The sequence below is a fragment of the Ostrea edulis genome, chromosome 3 (genome assembly GCF_947568905.1).
Source record: "Ostrea edulis chromosome 3, xbOstEdul1.1, whole genome shotgun sequence".
NCBI classification, from domain to species: Eukaryota; Metazoa; Mollusca; class Bivalvia; order Ostreida; family Ostreidae; genus Ostrea; species Ostrea edulis.
Window position 1 is genome coordinate 23,038,349 of NC_079166.1, and position 23,051 is coordinate 23,061,399.

Below are 23,051 nucleotides of genomic sequence, written 5' to 3' on the forward strand. Positions count from 1 at the left end.
GACTATTCGTTAAACACCGAGTATGAATAAAATTGCAATAAAATGAAAAGTGAAGATAACGAACAGTGATCAATCTCATAACTACTATAATGCCATACCTCTTGGATCAGTCACCAGTCACGGGTAATTATGTGAATTGTAAATGTATGTCGTATTGTTTTTTGTTGAGAACTGATCGATACACTTCATATTCAGTTCATTTATGGATTTTTTTTTTTAATTTTTTTATTTTTGAATTGTGAGACCTAGATTACAACTCTACACGAAATATTTTGAATAGAAAAGATGTTTGACAGCAAAATGTCATACAATTTTTTATTTTACATTTTACACAAACAACACATTGTCACTTAGATATACCGGCAATCTATTAACATTCAATAATACACATTTAGATATCAATAGCACGCACTGTTTGAACTCTGTCATTATCTGATGTCTGTTAATATTTGTGTTTATTCCATGTACTGAATCACTTTCAAGTCTCCTGATTCACGTAACCCTACCCACAACCTCCCCTCACTGTCCACACTTAGTCCATTAGCATCATCTAGTCCACAATTGTCCACACATCTCAGGAAATGTCCATTCTGATCCAGGATGTGTAGACAGTCCTTGTTGATATCTGCCACAATGATCTGACTCATGGAGTCTGTCACTATATGTTTAGGATAAAATGAATTCTTCCTCCTGGCTGGTGTACCGTCGTATCGGAATCGGACTCTTCCTGACTTGCCCACCACAACCACTGTATCAGCATTACAATCAGAGGCACAGATGTCTTTATTGTTGTTCTTCACCACATACAGTGGGTATTTCCCTCCTTTATAGATTGGTTCTCCATCTTCACCTCTATCTATTCCTGCTTCACTGTGTGTCCCTGATAACGGACAATTTTATTTTGGTTATCATCAGTAGTACCCATACTGACCAGGATTTCCCCTGACTTAGTACAGCATAGTCTGTCTGGTTTCCAGTCCCGTGGTGCGGTTATCAGTGTCTCTGTTCTCCCGTGTCTGACAATATTCACAGTTCTATTGCGACCATCACTGTATACCAGTTCTCCCTGTCTGGTCACTGTGATGCCATTAGGCCAGATACATGTGGTGGTGGCAGTGTCCCGTACAGACCCGTGTATGTCAACACGTCTAATGGTTTTATCTTCACCACTAACCCAGGCTTCATCCACTCCCACACAGGCAACATGGAATAGAGGATTAACTTCGGTAGGAATGGTGGCAATCACGCTGACTTTGTCCAATAGCTTTCTTATTGGTGATTTATAGACATCATCTGCCAGACCGGATAATGATATCTGTTGAAGTGTAGCCTTGTACTCTTCTAATTCCAGGCTGAGTTCACTCCCTTGGACTGTTTTGGTTTTCAGTGACGGCATTTTTACATCAATGTCAGCAGGCATGTTCCTGTATTCTCCGAGTTTGGATTCGTAGTTGGTGACGGCAGACACGTTTTTTGACTTTATAATTTCTTTGTTTTGTTGAACTCTTTGGGTCATGTCTGGAATTCGATTTTTTACTTTGGATTGGTGGGATTTTAGAACAGCCAGATGATTCTCTTTCATGGCATTGAGCAAAGAACCGAGCTTATTGAAAATGGTGTCTACTTCTTGGTGCCAGAATTTTCTGTGTTTTTCTTTCTCTTTGGCCATTTCATCAAACTTGGTTATTGCAATGGATAACTCGTTTTCTGTTTCTTCATTTTGCTTTTCGTACTGAGAGATAATATTGGATTCAATTTCCTGGGTTTCTTTTTCAATGTCTTTTTTCTTCTTATTGAAAATCTCGGACATGTCTTCATATTTGTGTCCATTATGGGGACCGAGGATGCATTTCAGGCAAACTGGAACATCACATTTTTTGCAGTGGGCCTCACATCTTTCATTGGGGTGGATTTCGCAATCAGGAAAAACAAGCTTTATTTTTCTCTTTATGAAAGGAACGATGTCATGCGATAGGGACTTGAACTTTTCCACATGTTTGCTGACGCAATCCAAACACAGACTGACTTGACAGATGTTGCAAAATTTTTGGTTGGGGTTGTCACAAAAGTCACAGGTGATGCCATGTTGTGCCCAGCTGGAGGGCGTGGCCATCATCTGTATTATCAGAGGTGTGAACTGTAAATAGTTAAAATTTAATTGAATAATTAAAAAAAATCTTTATTCATGTGAAGATGCTGATGAATATCTTTATTTTTCACCTAATATCCCCAGCATTTCACTCCTATCTTGTTATATAAGCAAGACCCCTGGAAGTTATATGAATGAAAATTTTCGCATGGAATCTTGGCTACGCCCCTTTAATACACAGACTAGGATCGTAAATAATTACACACCTCTTCTTAGCTAATCAGTGTTGGGTGCAGGATTTATTTTTAAAGAGAGCAATAGTCTGGGGGCTCGAGGGTTTTTAGGGATTTTAAAGTTGCTTTTACGAGTACATACATTCTACATTGAAGCAATGCTTTAGACGCAGCCGAATGAATAAATAAATGTTACAAATAATAGCTTCGTTTACCTTTGTGCACTTGTTTGTACGTATCTTGTAAAATCTTATATACTTTTGCTTTTGTTCTACTACAATATTTTTTCACATTTAAGGGGGACCCGCCTCTCTAAATCCACCACTGCTTATTACAATGATATATACAGTAGGACCATCCTAATGACTGACCACAGGAATTCTAAATTAGCTCGATATGGAAGAAAATCTTATGTCTGTTGTTTAAGTAAGTATGCAATGATCAAAATATTACATATACGGATTAATGCATGTTTAAAATTTGACTAAATGATTTACCTTTTATGTGTATTCACTGTTAATAAACAAGAAATCCATCGCCCCTCCCCGATATTCCCCAGGCTGGAAAGTACTTTCAGTTTGGTGTTTACTCTTCCTGGTTAAAATAGGCCTTGTCAAGACGTGTTTACCTGTGATCATGCACAAACTTAGAGTTATCCCTTTTTACATTTTTTAATCAATGAGACCATTTAATAGACATGCAGAGTTTCAAAACAAAAAGATACATTATTTTACCGCTTTTTCACGTATTATATAAAAACAATATTTAAGATGCTTTAACGGGAATTTTACTTTGGTAAAATGAAGTTAATGAACCGTTATACGCTAAATGGTTTGTAGAAGGCGCGTTTAAAGAATTTACAAACAAGTATTTTTTATCATACAGGCCTTCTTATCCAGTTTCTCATTATTTCCGTATTTATTTAAATTATCCAACAGTCTCCACAACTTTTGAGGGTCCTCCGCAATTATTTATTTACCGTACATACATATACATAATAAGAATATCAATACTAAAACTTTCATTCATGAAATTAAACTGAATTCCAATGTGACCCAAGGGTGATTAAAACAAACATCACTATTGAATGCCATATGAACATTACATGTAATAGATTTTAAGCAGCAATGCTACGCCGTATTCAGTAAATGAGGAATCATGTCATTATCTATGAAGGCTAACTTCAACCCAATCTACTCACATTGTGTGAAACCACGGAATTTGTTTGATTTTTGGCCGGGTTGTACGAAGTGCAAATCCGGTCTATAGTATGGTGAAGTGCGGGCGGGCGGGCGGCGGTTGGGGAAATTTTGTGAAATCAACTCCTCCTACAGTTTTTTATATACAACCTTGAAACTTTGCAGAAAGTAAGTATATATATTGAAGTTATGCACTAGGTTTTTTGAAGTCTGACCTTTGTCGAATATGGGCGCTACATCAAAAAGTTGTTACTAAAAATAGAGTTCAACTTGAAAAAGGTAAATGAGATTATCTTTTGTGGTTAAATTTAGTTGCACTACCTCTGAGGAAAAATTCAATTATATATGAATGTCAAATTTTCTGGGCATGAGTTGTAAATTTGCAATATAAATAGAGAAATTATGTTTCTTTATCATATAATCATATACAATTCAATCACCTGAAGTTATTGTTCATTTTAGTTATTATTACTTAATATTACATATATCAGCAGTGCTCCAAGTTGCGAGTAAAACGGTCGCATTTGCGACCAGAAAATCAATTTTGCGACTAGAGATTATAATTAAGTCGCATTTTCGCGGGTGAAGAAAATTTGGGCAACCAGTAAAATTTTAGAATCGGGATCGGAAGTCTGAATAAATATTTTTAGTCTCGGTCAAAACAATCAAGATGGCGGGAAAACGAGGTTTAGAGCACTTTGGATTTATCAATAGTAAAAAACAGAAGCCTCAGCCTTGTACATGTAACAAAGAAATTCAAGAATCACACGGGGAAAGTTCTGCATCAAAAGATGGCGTAGCAATGTCTAAAGAGAAATGCAAAAGTAAAGGAAGAACCCCAGTCCTGAAATGGCGGAGGAAATTTTCGTGATGGCAAAATGTTTTGCAGAATTTGTGAGGCCAATAAGCCAGCAACGTAAACAATTTCTAGACATCCATTGTCCTATTTTGCCACGACCGAGTGTACATCTTTCAAACGTGGAAATGTGACTATTCACGGTAACAGTAAGAGACATGTCGTTGTCCGTGACTGCATTATTAGCAGTAAGTCGAACGGGGCAACATATAACTACCACCAAATAAATCCCAACCCAAATTATTTACTCTAAATATTGCAACCCGGCCAATTGAGTCTTTGACCCATTTTTTATTTTAAATCAGAGGAACACGGGATCTCCTTCAATATCATTTCACTAGTTAATATAGTCCTTTTTTTCCTGATAGTTCTTTAGTTCAGATAGTCCTTTTTTCTGATATTTCTCTAGTTCAGATAGTCCTTTTTTCCTGATAGTTCTCTAGTTCAGATAATCCTTTTTTCTTATATTGCAACAGTCAAAATCTCAACAGTTTAGACTTATCCTTTTATGGTACCGTCAGCTACATATGTTGAAATGAACCTACTAATGAATAATTTTACCCCAAAAAAACCCAACAACAAACAAACAACAACAACAAACAAACAATAAATAGGGAGGTACATTTTGCTACGAAACAATGTTAACCAAACAAGTAAACACCATATCCTCATAATTGTGAATGTAAAAAAATACAGCCTGAATTACAGAAGGTCCTCCTGCACTGTAGCAGCACAGATACAAACCTACCACAGTGAGAACAGTCTACTGGAGCCATTCCGAAGTATTTACCGTCAGGGGGCATGGTAGTGAGATTGGACTTCTGCTAGTTCACAACGATGTGGTTTGTGCCATTGGCGAGTAGAAGGCTGTCTTGCTAGTGCAATTGGACCTATCGGTTGCCTTTGACACTGTAGATCATTCACGCTTGCTGCAAATACTGAAGACCTTGGAATTAAAGACACTGTGCTCATGTGATTCGCGTCCCATCTTACCAATCGGACCCAGATGGTCAAAGTGAAGGGAGCAAAGTCTGTTGCCACTGAGTTGGGCTGCGGTGTCCCCCAGGGATCGGTCCTCGGGTTCGTTCTGTTCAACATCTACAGAGCATCCCTGAGGCTCTTCACAGAAAGAACAATATCTTGTACCACATGTATGCTGACGATGATAAACTATATATCATCATCAAAGTCCAACAGGCCACTCTTGTAGTCAGTCAGATGGAGTCTTGCTTGAGCTCAGTTCAAACATGGATGGCTCAGCATCACCTCAAGATCAACACAGACAAGACTGAGGTGCTAGTGATATCCTTCAAATAAATTACATGTACCTCTAATAAATGGCTTCTAAGTTGCATATACCCTCATTGCAAGTAGGAGATTATTTTATCGCTCCTGTTATTAAGGCAAAGGACGTTGGTGTAACCATTGGCTGTCTCGTGATCATTGAGGCGCAAATCTCATCAGTGTGCAGAGGTTCCTTCATCCACTTTAAAAACCTGAGCTAGCTGAGGAGATATCTTGACAGAGAATCGCTGGAATGTGTTGCCCATGCCTTCATAACAACAAAGCTGGACTACTGCAACTCGCTCTACTACGGTTTACCATCAAAGCAGATGAAGCGGCTCCAATCCATCCAAAACGATGCAGCCAGAATCGTCTCGGGCACCCGCAATACGACAGAATTACACCAGTACTACGCTCCCTCCATTGGCTGCCAGTTCAGCAAAGAGTCATCTTCAAGACATTGGTGTTAGTGTACAAAACATTCAACATCATGGCTCCATCCTATCTGCAGGAACTCATAACACCCTACGCTCAATCCAGAACTCTGCGGTCCAGTGATCAGAGCCTACTACAAGTGGCATTTACAAAATCATCTGTGATTCAAACTCGAGCTTTTAGTGCGACTGGTCCTAAACTGTGGAATGCTCTACCATATGATATCAGAACTGCTGCAAGTCTCTGTATCTTTAAATCGAAACTAAAGACTCATCTGTTTACAATTCATTACAACTAGTCTGTGCAGATGAACTCTAAGTCAAGATTACTATGTTGTGCAATCATAACGGACACCGTATCTTCATCTGCTAGGCATTTGTTCTTATACAACTTATTTTATTGTTATTCAAATAGCATTTAGAGCAGTAGGGATTTTACACTTTACAAAAAAATTATTATTATTATCTTGACAGTTCTGTACTATAAATAGAATATGAAAAGACATACATGTTATTATGTCTGAATTAAGGAAGTCTTCCCTTCCGGTCACATGTTTTGTGAAAGTTGTGAGGAGAGGATTTAATGATTGGATACATACAACAAGCACCACGACATTATTTACTGCATCAAGGTACATGTAGGTCTTTGCTTACGAAAGCCAGATAGGCTCATTTTTGAAAAGTAAAAAAAAAACCCATCTAACTCGTTATAACGAGTTAGTATCTCGTTATAACGAGTTAATTATCTCGTTATAACGAGTTAGTATCTCGTTTTAACGAGTTAGCTATCTCGTTATAACGAGTTAGTTATCTCGTTATAACGACATAATTATCTGGTTATAACGAGTTAGTGTCTTGTTATAACGAGTTAGTATCTCGTTATAACGAGTTAGTTATCTCGTTATAACGAGTTAATTATCTCATTATAACGAGATAACTAACTCGTTATAACGACTTAATTATCTCGTTATAATGAGTTAGTATCTCGTTATAACGACTTAATTATCTCGTTATAACGAGTTAAAGAAAATTTCTACATATTTTATTGCCAAAGGATTAGGCACAAGATATACAACATAAATAGTCTTCTATAATTAGAACAATTTTGGAAAACGGTGCAAGTTTGCGTTGCTGACTAATGTTACATGTAATTGTGTATGACATATCTCTGTGTTATTAGTGCACGGGACAAAACATTTCTTTCTAAATTAAAAAGTCACCCAATGTGCATCTATCTTTATAATAGTTCAGAATTTTAGCAGCGAAGTGCTATGAAATAGCAAACCTTTTTGTTTTAAAATCGATATAATTTCAAAACCCCTATCATTAAAAAAACACCCTAGAATCAAGTTTGTTATCTTTGAATAATTTTCAATGCGTTTGATGTTTTCAGTTGCAGATCGCTCAACATGGCTAGCTGTTCAAGAATCTTTATATTCCTGTTCATGGAACTCTTGGACCTTCTTCTGGACTGGGATTTTTATGTTGAGATCGGAAACACCGACCTTATTGCCAAAGAATTAAAATACTGTATTCTTGGTTTCGCCATCCTTGGATCGCTGTTATTTATGGGAACGGTATTCAGTAAGTATGTCGACGTCACTTCGGAAGACGATTCCATGTACGGCAAAGAAATGAATGACGAATGGGATGCATTTCTTTCCTTCCTATCCACGTTTTTTGAAGATCTTCCACAAATCATACTAGCACTGGTTGTTGCACTTAATACGAATAGTTTGCTCTCTTTTGTTCAAATTGCAAAGGCCATTTATGGAATTATTGAACCGATGATCCAGATGAAGTTGAATGAGAGAGAGTACTCGAAATTGAGAAAAACTACTTCTACCAAATGGTACAAAGACGTTGAATGTTTTGGTCATGTCGTGATCATGATCGTTTCCTTTATTTTGTTCATAGATCTTCTCTATCATCTCTGAAGATATCTTTTATGAGAGCTTAATTGTCAGATAATAGTATACTGTCTAAGAAAAGGGCCCACAAGAAGGTATTTCAATTATATATAAATGAAACATGTATAAGAACAGTTAAAAATAGATTGATTGTCATCAGCTTTATAAGTGTATACAAGGTTTGTTAGTTTGTTGAAAAGAGTACGTAAAATGTATTATATATACTGATTTTTGATGAAAAATACTGTGCATGATATTGAAAATAAAAACACGACTTGTATTCCAATGTTCATCAGTTTTTCAATCTGAAATTGGACTCTAAACATGTATTATAGATGTAATGGAATATATGTGCATTCCTTTTAGGTGAACACCGAGTCCAATCAATACCCACTATATTTCAATATGTTTTAATCGGAACAACTGCATTTTACTGGTATATATTTGCAAATCATATGAAAATACCTTGTGCTCTTCACACATTACAGAGTCACAAATTGCAATACAATGCAAAAAAAATAATTTTAGAATTTCTCGTCAATTTTGTGTTAGTAAAATTCGTTTACTCAACAAAAGGTGAAGATAACGAATGGTAACCAATATCATAACTCCTATAAGCAATATGAAATATAGTTGGGCAAACAAGGATCCCTGGATATACCAGAGGGGGGATCAGGTGCCTAGGGGGAGTAAACATCCTCAGTGGACCGGTCACACCCACCGTGACCCCTATATACATGTATTGATCAGGTAAACGGAGTTATCCGAATTCAAAATCAGCGTACCAAGACAGGCCTAACAATCAGTAAGAAACACGTCAGACAGCATTGGACCCAATGATGAGTTGTATCGGCAAAGTAGAGCTTTATCACGACCATATACTTTGTGAAATGATGAATTTAAACGAGACTGTTGGAACCCCTGCACCATGAACTTGTTTGGCAGTAGAATTCTTCGATTTAAAAACTGACCATTAGCAGAACAAGCTCCTGTGTATTCAATCAGTTGAGATATATAAACACCATATGTAGGTGATAATGGAACATAAATATGGGAAGTTGACGATGGAGAAGCTGAAATCATCCCGTTTGCCATACAGCTGAGTTGCTAGTTTGCCGGTAATATCTACTTTCAATAAAATATCTAAGTATGAAGCAGAAGTTAATTGATTTAAACTGAAAATATTTTCAAAACAAACAAAAATCAGCCATTTTCCGAAGGCATGACATTGTTAAGCACGTAACTTATTCCGGCGTTGTATTGGTCAAAAGATAAGTGACTAAAATTAAAGTTTGACAACTGTGGAAAATGTAGAAAGTTGATCTACCATTATTACAATATGTCCTTCGTTTACGAAGATTTTGATGGGCTGCAAGATTGTGGACTTGTGGGAAATATTAGCGGTAGATTTGACACTCACAATGATTGAAATATTAAATTAGTGGAGGACAAATCTTACAGCAAGAACGGCGCTGTTTGGAGGCGCAGCAGTAAGAGAAAGATCGGGGTTTTCAGGGAGCGATTTGTTGTAAGAACAGACAGTAAAATCAACAAGCTCCTTGGGGACTTCATTTCAAGGGAAAGATCATTCATGAGAATTGATCACACTATCAAACGAATTTACACGTTTCGAAAAAGACAACCGTTGGTCATTTGCCCGGTAACAAAAACACAGACCACCTAAATGCTAGGATAGATTTATCTGACGACTAAGGCTAGTATTTCTTTTCATTTTAGTGATTATTGGGGGCTACCGCACCAAAGGTTTAATTACGCTAATACTCAAGAAGGCCCTCTTTTTCTCGATTAAATTCTGCTTGCCGCCTCAATAACAAACAAAATAGCGACGATCATGTTTCTAGTCTATTTCACTTCGCACGCGGATCTAAAATCAAAAAGGCAGCCTTACCGGAGTTGTATAGTAGCCTGTCCCCTATATCAGATCCCCTACCGGAAAAATGCCTATATAGTAGCCTTTCCCCTTGGGGGAAACACTACTATATAGTAGATCTTCCCCCATAGCAGGGTTACCCCCCCCCCCTCACGTTTTTGATTTTGATTTTATAAAACAGACCATGGAAAGGCAGTTATTGAGTATCGAAAAGTGTATGTTGTCGGTAGTTTCAATGTAAATACATATACATATATTTTTATAGAGACAAATTTTAGAGATATGCTTTACGGTATTACTGAGGAAGTTTAAAACATACCAAATTATAAGATAAAAAAATAATTAAATACATAACTGCCCTAAGTGAAAAGATATTTAATATAAAGCACAGGAAATTTCACTTTATTTGGATACCCGGAGTTGAACTCACGAGTCGACCTGCGGAACCAAATCTCTTAGCAGCATGTAACCATCGCACTAGACCGCTCGACCCTCTAGACAAGTCGGAAACTTGCTTTAGATGACGATGGAAATCATGGAATATCCTCACCATGCTGTCACACTCTACACGGTCATTGAGAATGGAAATGGGATACAGTTATTTAACGTACATTTTAGAGGATCATACATGATACACATTGCATGTGAAATATTTATATAAAGCACGGAAATAGCAATGAACATAACTGTCCTAAGTGAAGAGATATTTTATTATACCGGTAGAAGGCCAATCTATAAAGCTTACGAAAACCGTGAAACGTTTGCATGAATCAAAAGAGGGATGAGATAGACTGGGAATTCACACATTTCAGAGAAATTATTGCCACCAAAAAAGAAATTATGAAAAAAGGGAGGGGTATAGTAATATTCATACTTCAGGTGCCTGTGCCCCTATCCAGGGTTGTACTCACGATCTGCGGAACCAAATCTCCTAGCAGCATGTAACCATCGTCATCGATAGCAAGTTTCAGACTTGCCTAGATGATCGAGGGGTCTAGGGCACTGGTTATGGATACGCGAGTTGTAAGTAGCTGTGCGTTTCTACTGCGCTATTTTAACACATCATTTGTGAAGTAGAAGTGTTTCTTAGCAAGAATTTGTTCATGTATTAAGAAAAACGTGTCGTGTGATTGTGTCAAATAAAAGAGATGAGATGGGGTTTGAGTTAAGAGACTTGTAGTATGACATCTACCTGACCTGCCGCTCGCCAAAATTCCTTAGGTAACGCTGTAATTACTTGGAAAATGTGCCCCGAAACGGGGACCCCTTTTTGTTTACAAATTTTTGTTTCATACGTTGTGTATTTTATTATACCGGTAGAAGGCCAATCTCTAGAGCTTACAAAAAGCGTGAAACGATTGCATGAATCGAAAGAGGGATGAGATAGACTGGGAATTCACACATTTCAGAGAAATTAGTGCCACCAACAACAAAAAATTATGAAAAGGGGGTTGGGGATAGTAATATTCATACTTCAGGTGCCTGTGTGAACATGTGCATGTAATAAATTGAGATGGCAAAATGAATAATAGTTAAGCTTTCACCAAATTCTATGGTACTTATAACGATCTAGATTGCCGTTACAACCTGTCATTGGGTCAAATCCTGTCTGACGTGTTTCATACTGATTGTTAGGCCGTTCTTGACACACTGATTTTGACTGCGGATCACTCCGTTTACTTGATCAAGATATAGGGCTCACGGCGGGTGTGATCGGTCGACAGGTGATGCTCACTCCACCTAGGCATCGAATCCCACCTCTGGTGTGTCCAGGGGTCCGTGTTTGCCCAACTATCTATTTTGTATTGCTTATGGGATTTATGAGATTGATCACTGTTCGTTATCTTCAGAGAGACATTAAAGCTTGCTGTCTAGTCATAGCATATATCAAATTACATACATAACATATGTTTAGAATATTAATAATGCGGTGCATTTAAAAAATGTTCATACAATTGTTTGCGTGTAGAAATTAAATTTCTGTTATTTCCCAATTTGTTTGGTGGTACAACTACGCTAGTCACTACTTCATCTTTTAGCAATACCAGCTGATTCCTTTATTGAAATGTAAATCTATACATATATTTTGTAATGTTTAATTCTAAAAATGCGAAATGTAGTCACTGTGACTTAACTCTCGGGAATTTCCATTCCTCACCTTTCTTCTGATTCTGTAGAACTTCCGTTATATATAGGTCACATTTTCATTCTATGTATTGTTGCATTGAAATGATTGTTGACGTTAATGAATGCATGTAGTTTGGGATTCCGTTTCTGAAGAGGAAATTGAGGCACATACTCGTAATCCCCCCCCCCTTATTCAAGTGTAAAAATCACAAATTCCATATTCTATTCCAATCATATGCAGTCTTACTCATTGAATGAAGGTAATTAATTAATTCTTGGGTGGTATGATTCTATAGAATTATCTTGAATTAAAAAGAAATAAGTGATCCCCACTTGTTGTTCGCATTATCTCACGGTTATTGTTTATCAGACAGGGACGGATCTAGGAATTTTTAAAAGGGGGGTGGCTACCATTATTTTTGGTTTTTAAAGGAGAGGTTCGATTCTCAAAATGCATTATTTTTACACTTTTCTTGCAAAACTTTCTGACGAAGGGGGCGGGGGTTCAATACGGAACTTTTAGGATGTGCCAGAAAGACCAATTAGACTTGACGTTTATACACCGCGGTCACGTGCAAACTCCGTACAGCGTCAAATTCTCCGGGACTACTTTCCCCTACGAATAATGATATTGGAGTTGTAGCGTAACGGAATATACTGAGCTTACAGGAGCTTGGGTCATGTGATAATAAGCAACTGTAGGGCAAAGTTGACATCGATACATGGTGTTTCTCTAGCAGACGGTCTGTAAAGACATATGCGCAGTCCCACGATGACGATCCAAGTCACTATTGGTGCTTAGTACCTGGATGTAAATTAGATGAAAGGAAAAAGGCGCATTTAGACGCGTATCATCGGATGGAAGGCTTGAAGTTTTACCGATATCCTCAAGATATCCCCTATATTTATTTCGCTCGCCAACTCACATAATTTGATTAAATGCATTTCCTATAAATGGTTGTAGTGATTCCTTTCTTTGAAAAATAGCATTTTAATACAGTAGGCCTAATTTGATATTAATTTAAGTATTCCATGCTTGTTTTCTTAGTTGTTATTATAATCCGGAAGTGACATGCCTACAAATTACGTTTAACGCGCGATAAAAGTCAGAGTGGGTCCGAATATCGAAAGTCCCGTATTCCCGGACCCCCTCTGGATCCGCCTCTGTCTGGTATAAATCTTCAATACGTATACTACCACAACCAGTAATTCAATACATGCACCACCATCATTATGTCATGAACTCTAGTTGAATAGGAATGGCTTCAGTGTTTGAAATATCATATGATTAATTTGAGAACGAAATGGGGTGAGATCGACTTTGTAAAATCATGCAATATGTTAGGTTTCTGCAAGAAAACTATTTATAGCATTCAAAAATAGCAGTTTCGGTTTGATTTCAGAGAAATTCGATTCGGAAATTTACTTTCTAAAATTAGAACCTTATAAAAATAAATTCAATCATGTTTTATGCGTAAAAATAAGCTGTATGCACTGCACATTTTATTTAGTCATGTTTTGCTTGACTTATATTCATAGTTCGCTTCGCACCAAATGCCTGTCTGTAGAGGTATTTCGGTTTGTTTATATTGGTTACTTCGCGTAGTCAAGAGGGTTCCGTGCTACTCTCAGTACGCAATACGTCAAATTGTATTATGTAATTCCAAGTTATCACTGGTATTAAACTGATAGTAACGGAAATGAATGATGATAGTAACGTTTTACTTTCATTACTATCATCCTCGCTGTTTTTTCAACGACGAATTTTCTGTTCATATGAGCCGTATAAAAGATAAAATAACACCTGGTTGTAATTGTTGCTAGTATATGATATTTCTTACCTACATATCATTCGCAAATAAACAATACAAATAGATATAATAAGTAAAAGTGATCTTACCGGAATTTCCTTCCGCCATCTTGGGATGATAGTAACGATCGTTACTATCATCAGTTTAATAACAGTGAAGTTATGTACTTTTATAATGCTCTTTTTCAGTTACGATAGAAATGTTGAAACATTATAAAAATCATTGACAATAGTTGATCACATATACGATATGTTACAAGGTCACCTAGTTGATGAGTGTTTCATGACAAAAACTTGTTAGATATACACAGAGTTCATTATATCGTATTTCCAAATACACCTAAAGCCTAAAATTTCCTAACATAATAAGAAAGATTGGAAAGATTTGGCCTGTAGAGCGATGGAAGTAAATTTAAAACTGCAATAATTTGAATAAGCGTAAATCACATGTATTTATCTATAGGTGAAAGTTAGTATAGGTGTTTATACATAAATATATATAACGATATGCTGCTTTAAGAAAACTGATGCAATTTCCCCAGAATACAGAAACGATGTATTTACCATGTATTATGCATATCATAATGTGATATTTCTTTTTCGTTAGTAAGTTATAATCATCAGTGGCGGATCTAGGGGCGTAATGGGGGTTGCAACCGCCCTTCGGCTGAATATGTAAACAAAAATGGTGATTTTTGTCATTTTGGGCTTTTCAACGTTTGGAGAGAAAAAAATAGCATGGTAGGGTAGGATTTGAATTCAATCGTTTAATTCCATAAACATTTTGCGCAAATGAATACATTAGTGAGATTAGATGAGTTTCTTAAATTTCATGGAATCTTAATTATTGATTTCAGACATGTCATCTAATATTTCATTTGAAAATCTGCTAATTAAGATTAATCCGCATATCCTTTTGTAGGAGAAAACAGAGAGAAACAGTATGTAATACAAATGTACAATATTATTTAGGTTAATACTAACGATCATATCTACATGTATGGTTTTAAATTTCACTTCTAACTACACAGTAACAACATCAAAATGAAATGATTATGGTGAATATATTTTGTAAAATTGTGATCCTATTTCTAAAAAAACCCATCAAAACTAGAATTAAATTACATGATTAATGCCAGTACTGACAGGATGCATTTAGCACATCATAGATTTAGAAATTAAGTTTAAATCAAATGACTAAGAAAAAAGAAGAAAACCATTGTCTAGCTATAATTATATCTTGAATTACAGAGGGCGAGTCCGAGTGTCAAAATAGATCAGTTATAGATTGATATAAAACTATAAACATAGTCCCATGGTGTAAATGTTATTGAATATTTATAGCCATATAATTCCAGAAGGAGGTCACAATTAGATAGTCGAGCTTCGCGATTAACCTTTCCCCCAGAAAGCATAAACTGACCAAGTTTGATGGTCCTAAGCCTAAATACACAAACAAGCTAACAGATGGACAGACGAAACTCCGGACGGACGGACGGACAATCAAGAATATAACATAAATCAATGTTCAGCCCAATGACATCAAATATTACCTGGAGTATAAAAATAGAACTGGTATTTTGTATTCTAAAAATAAACGTGACATACACCACATGTAACACTTTCCACATCTTGTACGCTCAGACGAGCGCCATTCACTGAAGAGGAAACCGTTGTTTGGAATAATTAGATATCGAGTAATAAGGTAATTTTATCTTTTTTATTTCAAAATTTAGAATTATATAAGATTCATAAATTCGAATCATAGTTATTTAAATAAGTAGTTTGAGTATTATAAGAATTGAAATTTCAAATGATCATAAAATGAAGACCTAGACGGAATCCCCATTCTTCCCTCCTAGTTCAGTGCCTTTATATTTTCAAACATCAATATTCACAAAAATTTCATGAAAATTATTTGGTATCTAGTTTTTAAACACAAATGGTGCAAATATTATGGCATAGGGCCTAAGTAATTCAGCGTTTAGAATGACTATTGACGATACTCATAATCTATCTATACAAGATATTACAATTATTGTACGTTATTCTTCACTCTATTTATTAAAAAAATATTTAAGATGTAATGTTTCTCTTTCTTTTGTGAAAGACTTTAAAGGGATCATTAGCCGCTATGTTTACCGATTGTCACAATGAAATGAGTAAAACAGCCGTAAAAACCTCAACACTAACATACTGATATCCAGACATCTTGCGATCTTTGTTGTAATTTTTATATTACATTTGATTTTATTTATACAGAAGAACTGGTCCAAACATTATTGCATGAAAGTGAATAATCTTTACAGAATTATCATAAAATTCGATTGAATATGAGGTTTTTTTTTACTCCCATTATTTTTCTGAACTTTTTTTTAACACATCCCAATATTTTAATCACGGTTCAGTGTTGAAATGGTTTTATGTCGTATAGTTGACAGCAATGTGCGTGATAAAGCATTCATAAACTTTCGCTTTGAGTACAGAGAATTTGATATTCAGAAAAACCACTTTTCTATAATTAGAACAATTTGGAAAACGGCCTAAACGCGCGTTATTGCCTAAGGATACACATAATTGTGTACGATCTTTCCCCGTGTTTTCAGTGCCTGAAGCAACACATTTTTTAGAATTGAAAACGTTTTTTTAAATATATACAATTGCTTTTTAATAGCTCAGTATTATAGCTGCGAATTGCCATAAAATAATAAAATTTTGTGTTTTAATCTAATTTTTTTTTTATAATTTGAAAACACCTATTGTTAAAAGATAATATTGGAGTAATCATGAAATATATTGTATTTATTAGAATGCACCCAGACTTGTATTCTCTGAAATAATTATATAAAATTAAAATTTTAACAACTTTACTTAACCACCCCCTTTCATTATGCAATTCTTTGAAAATGTTGTGTGATTGTTTATTCTTTCACGCCCCTCTCGAGAATATTTCACTCATATGGGGCCGTTGCTGGTGAAGGGCTGCAAAATTTAGGCCTATGTTCGGCTCTTATGGCCTTTAGAGAAGAAGGGGTGTTTATCGTGTCACACCTACTATTGCACGGAACCTCGGTTTAAACGGTTTCATTTGAAGGGTCACTCCATTTAGGCGCCTCTTACGAAAAGCGAAGGGGACTGAGGACCAATCGTAACCCGGATCCCCACGAAAGACTTTGAAAATATCAAAATTAAAATAAGATAAAAACTTATTGGGTTATTACTACAGTCAGGACATGTATAGGTACTCAGAAAGAATACTATTAGAAACTCTCAAGATTAGAAATTGAATAGATCATTGTACATTTCTTGTTGATGATGTGAAAATTAGAATAATTTGACATTTGAAGTAGATGACATCAAACTAAAAGGCATGTGCTATTTTAAAAAAAATCAACACTTTAATTTATATTTTCAATTACAGATTTCTTTCAACATGGCTAGCTGTTCGAGAATCTGCATGGTTTTTTTTACTATAGTCTTGGAAGTAGCTGACCTCATTCTGGACTGGGACTTTTACGTTGAGATAAAAAATACAGACCTTATCGCGCAAGAAATTGTATATTGTATTCTTGGTTTTGCATTCCTGGGATCGCTACTTTTTCTGTGCACAGTGATTACGAAGATTGTCATCATTTGTGATAACGATTATGATGAAGAAAATGACACATGTACTACAGTTCTTTCCTTGCTATCCACTGTTTTTGAAGATTTTCCACAAATCATCCTCGCACTGTTCGTTGCGTTTAACACGAAGGACTTACTGTCTCCTGTTCAAATTGCAAAGGCTGTATATGGAATCATTGAACCGATAATCCAGATCACATTAAATGCGAGAGAGTACTCGAAATTGAAGAAAAAGATGTGGGATGATAACACTTGTCTCAAAGGGTGCAAAATAACTGAAATCCTCGCTAGTGTCGTCATCATTATCTGTTCCGTTATATTGCTCGTAGATCTTGTCCTGCATCTCTGAATATACCTTCTGTAAGAGATTAATTGTCAGATAATAATATAATGTCTAGGAAAAGGGCCTACAAAATATTCGATGTATTTACATATTATTAAATGAAACATACATAAGAACAGTATAAAAAGAATGGATTAATTGTCATCATCTTGAGAAAGTGTATAAAATGATTGTTATTTTGTGGAAATAGGTAAAATGTATTATATATATTTATTTGTAATGAAGCATATTGTCTGTGATAATGCAAATAAATAATCACCTGGTATTCCTGTGTTGATGATTCAATCAGAAAATTATCGCTAAGCATCATTAGAGATATAACGGATACCTCTGCATTACTGTTGGTTAGCAATTAAATCCATTTAAAGTCTACCATTCAAACATCTGGGGTATGTGGACTTCAATATGTTTTAATCATATGTGTGTTAGTATGATACAATGAACATCGTCTAATAGTGTGGAAAATCCGACAAGTCCATTACGGATAAAACCGAAAGCTTAATCACGGATATCAGTAATATACATTATGTTTCATTTGACCCGCTTTTACCTCACGTCTACAATCAACGAGGTCTATATCATATTCGCACTAAATATTTCTTTGTTCCTTTAAAGATTTTGAAAGCAAATCTATATATTGTCAGTTCATTCAACTTCAATTTGCAATAGAGTATATGCCGTCAACATAAGGACAATCCGTGGTCATAAAACTTTTATTCTTCTATTTCTTTAAAGTCGTCTGCATTTAGGTATCATATGTAATATGACTACAGACTATTACAAAAGTGGAATGTTGAATGAAGGTTTGGGAACTAACGGTTTTGATTGGGGAACAAGCGCTGAGCGGTTTAAATCAACAGCGGAACGCTTGAAAATGAAGAACGAGAGATTTACATCTGGAATTGAACGCTTTATTCTATGCATTAATTATTCTATTTTGCTTTCTTGGTGCCCAACCAAGCGTCATGTTGATATATGGTGTACAATGGCTTAATAATACTAGATGAATTCCGAATGACCATGCGGGGACGAACAAACGGTTGTAGATGAGCAGTAGTAACTGCTGTGGAGGAGAAACTTCGGAGGTATTTTATTGCACCCCAACAGATACAAGAAATGGTGTAAATTAAATGCTGATTCTAAAACGAAAATATTTAGTAAATTTGAAATCGTAAAACTTTTCCAAAATCAACAGCATCAAGTCTTTCGACTTTTCAACCATTCAAATGACCATTCCTCACTATTAATCATATGCTTGAAATGAGAGACGCAACACATTCCTCCACATCAGTTTCATATTTGGATATTTTACCGACGTCAGACGTGAAAGGCAAACTATTCAGCAAAATTAACTCCATATTTATGAATCAAAGGTTCGTTAGTACCTGCATGTGATTTTTTCTGTCTCTGAACTAATTCAATAAGTTAGAGTATGTTTCACATTTGATTTTTGAACCGGAGCTGGCTGTTTACTGAAAGTAGACATTAACGGCAAACTGACAACTCAACTGTATGACAAACGGGATAATTTCAGCTTCTCCATCGTCAACTTCCCATATTTATGTAGCGATATTTCATTATCACCTGCATATGGTGTTTATATATCTCAACTCGTTCGATATGCAAGAGCTTGTTCTGCGTATAGTCAGATTTTAAATCGAGGTAAGCTACTGACAAACAAGTTGATGGTACAGGGGTTTCAACAGTCTCGATTGAAGTCAGCATTTCGCAAATTCCATGGTCGTTATAACGATCTAGTTCGTCAATACAACCTATCATTGGGTCAAATGTTGTCTGACGTGTTTCATACCGATTATTAAGCCGTTCTTGGCACACTGATTTTAACTGAGGATAACTCCGTTTACCTGAACAGGATATGGGGTCACGGCGGCTGTGACTGGTCGACAGGGGATGCTTACTCCTCCTAGGCACCTGGTCCCACCTCTGGTGTGTCCAGGGGTCAGTGTTTGCTCAACTATCTATTTTGTATTGCTTGTAGGAGTTATGAGATTGATCACTGTTCGTTGTCTTCACCTTTCATTAATTACATAAGACAAATATAACGAACAGTGATCAATCTCATAAATCCTACAATTTCGCAAATTCTATGGTCGTTAAAACGATCTAGTTCGTCAATACAACTTATCATTGGGTTAAATGCTGTCTGACGTGTTTCATACCGATTGTTAAGCTGTTCTTGGCACAGTGATTTTAACTACGGATAACTCCGTTTACCTGATCAGGATATAGAGCTCACGGCGGGTGTGGCCGGTCGACAGGGCTTGCTTACTCCTCCTAGGCACCTACTCCCACCTCTGGTGTGTCCAGGGGTCCGTGTTTGCCCAACTATCGATTTTGTATTGCTTATGGGAGTTATGAGATTGATCAATATTCGTTATATTCACCTTTCACAAGGAATTCAAAATAAAGAGTTCAGCCAATACTAACCCCGGGCACATCAGAGGTGTTTCATGTTTTCAATAACTTTCAGCTTAGTAATATATTTTGCGTGCGTTTGTTGCTTACTCTTAAAAATTAACTCCTTCTGTTGATTTACGCAAGAGCAACTTCATATCTTTATGGTCCTCCGTCTCTACCTCTCCCTCCGCTCTTTCTGCCTCCTATTCTTCTTCTTGGGACACCTTCCTCCTTCCTCTCACCTGACCTTCAAGATCCATCTTTTCATCGCTCCTCTGTATAGTTGAACTGGACCTCTCCTGAAAACTGTCAAATAACAATAAGCCCATGTTATCATTTTTTTATTGAGACAATGGGTGGGGTTGGGGTTGAAAGGGTAATGCTACAGAATCAGATGAATAACACAATTGATAAATCTCCCATTTTTTTTATCACAGGTAAGACACGTATAATGGTTTTGAAAAAGTGGGTTTAGTGTCATCCGGAAGATAGGTGATTTAAAAAAGAAATCGTTTTACTATCAAGGATTGCCCACACTAAATAATAATTATTCATAACTTTCAACCTTACTTTCATCTTAATAACTTTAACTATAAGAAGGGTTGGGGGGGGGGGGGGCACCCAATATATATTTGATTTGCATTACGAAAATAACAAAAGATGGTCATTTTAAAAAAGTCCCCACCCCCGATTCCACGTCCATGTAGGTAATCAGACAAAACATCTTATATTCTGCTATGCCAAGTTACGAAAATACAATATAAAAAAAAGAAGCGTCCTAAGACAGTCCCTGGAATAAAGCGTTCTACTTTCCACTTGAACGGCGAACGCAAGGTGAACGAACAGTAAACGCACGCAGAGCGACCGGTGAACGCAATTTGGTGAACGGTGAGCGCTCGGTGAACGCAAAATGGTCTATTCATTCGGAATATTTCGAATTCTTTCTTGGGCTGTACTTATTTTATAATCAGGTATGGAATACATATATATGAATGCATATGTTTCTTCATTTTTGTGCAAGTACTTGATGTAAATTTCTCATGAAATGATCGTAAATTTCACATCAATGCAAGCAGCAACCATGCACAAAGAAATGATAATTTTTTATAAACATTGTTTATAGTATTACATGTCCAACCACATCTATACATGAAAAGTAGAGAAAATTCTATAATATTTAGAATTCTTGACGTTTTCATAAATCATGAATATTAGTGCGTCATCTCGGTATACTACATATATTACATTTTGACTTAATTAAGATGCATATGAATTAATTTCTTGATATATAGTATTAAGTATAAACAATGTATGTGAAATAAAGATAATCTAGTAATTAGCACTGTCGCGATATCAAGAATTTAGATGTGTACATACTTGACTTCAATAATTACGAGCGCAGTCGTTTGGATTTCATGCAGTCAAAAACATCCTCCAAAGGGGTCAATGGAAATGCATTAAAAAAACAACACGGGTACCCTACATGTAGGTACATCATGTTGGCAACTGAGCGCCTCTAAATTGTATAAAAAGTTTATTCCCACATAAATTTTGGATAATTCACCTTATTGCAAATGCATGTATAGTATATCTACCTGAGGGAATAATTCCAGAATTAATGTACGTAAGAAATAAATAGTGTGACCATGAACTACATTTAGATTGTGCAATATTTGTATATTTTTGATGCAGATAAAACTGTTTATTGTATTGAACTAAGCGTATATTATATGTGGGGGCAGAAATACATGGGAAAAATTACATCTTTATATTATAGACAAACAATACAAAAGTTTTATATTTGGGGAAAGGAGTAAATACATTTATTGACAATGTCATTCATAAATATAGGCGTAAAAATAATCAGAAATACTTGTCAAATTAGTGTGACATTCGGGCGCGAATATGCATTGAAATGTACCATCGGTTATTTCAAGTGGGGGGGGGGGGGGGGGGTAAGGAAAAAATAACTTGTCTAAAATCCTTGCCAAGTGAGACAAAATAATGATAAATTGTGCTTTAGCCCAAACTTGAAAATGCTAGAATCCTAGAGACGTTTCTCAATAATATATATCAATTTTCATGAATGTGCACTCTGTCTCGTTTCTAGAAAAAAAAAATCTTGGGATACGTCGTATTACCATGTCTGTTTTAGAGATAGCATACTGCTACCCAGTATTTTGATAGTTTCTAATATTGTTCCAATCAAAAGTTATGTATTACATCAGGTTGTATATATAAGGACAGTACAAATATATTTTAGCAAAGAATGGATCAAATCCAGGACCCCTGCATTTCAAGATAGGTTATCTAATCGCTAAGCTACTCAGGCCGGTAAAATTTGAATTTATTTCCGAAATCATACGATAGCTTTTTATATCAAGAAGATGGGAAAAAATCAATGTCAGAAATGTTGCTTGTATGTCCTTAATAAATACTTTTGTTTTGCTAGTGGCATGTGTAAAATGAAAACAAAATCAAGCTGAACAAAAAAAATAAAATTAAAAAAAATGAGTAAATTCCCATGCATAACATGTATAGCCTAAGGTGTATCAGTATTGGTATTTCTACAATATTTCAATTCTGTTTAATTAATTGAATTTCTTCATAGATATTGATATTTTTTTTAAAGTATCATCAAAAGTAAAGAATAATTAATACGTGGATTTCTAATAATACTGAATAGTGTCCCCACCTCAATTCACTTCTCAGTTGAGTATCTGTACATGTATTACCCCCCCCCCCCCCCCCCCCACTAATACAAGTAGAACAGATTAAAGATAAAATTCAATGTTATGATCCATTACTTTATTTCACAAAGGAGAGCTTATTC

At 35.8% G+C, this 23,051-nt stretch overlaps 1 protein-coding gene and 1 long non-coding RNA gene across 2 annotated transcripts; one reads left to right on the top strand and one right to left on the bottom strand.

Annotated features, from left to right (window-relative positions):
* Positions 1-301: 301 nt before the first annotated feature.
* Positions 302-2,949, bottom strand: LOC125673791 (uncharacterized). Its single transcript, XM_048910607.2, has 2 exons — positions 2,820-2,949; positions 302-2,137 (listed from the first exon to the last, which is right to left on the bottom strand). Exon 2 carries the CDS (start codon positions 2,114-2,116, stop codon positions 857-859), a length of 1,260 nt encoding a protein of 419 aa, XP_048766564.2. The 5' UTR covers positions 2,117-2,137; positions 2,820-2,949; the 3' UTR covers positions 302-856.
* A 12,468-nt stretch (positions 2,950-15,417) lies between these two features.
* Positions 15,418-18,065, top strand: LOC125673806 (uncharacterized). Its single transcript, XR_007369770.2, has 2 exons — positions 15,418-15,538; positions 17,255-18,065. It is a non-coding gene; the product is annotated as an uncharacterized LOC125673806 (long non-coding RNA).
* The last annotated feature ends 4,986 nt before the right edge of the window (positions 18,066-23,051 follow it).

Coding starts and splice junctions, on each gene's coding strand:
- LOC125673791 (XM_048910607.2), bottom strand. CDS start 2,116: ATGATGGCCACGCCCTCCAGCTGGGCACAACATGGCATCACCTGTGAC.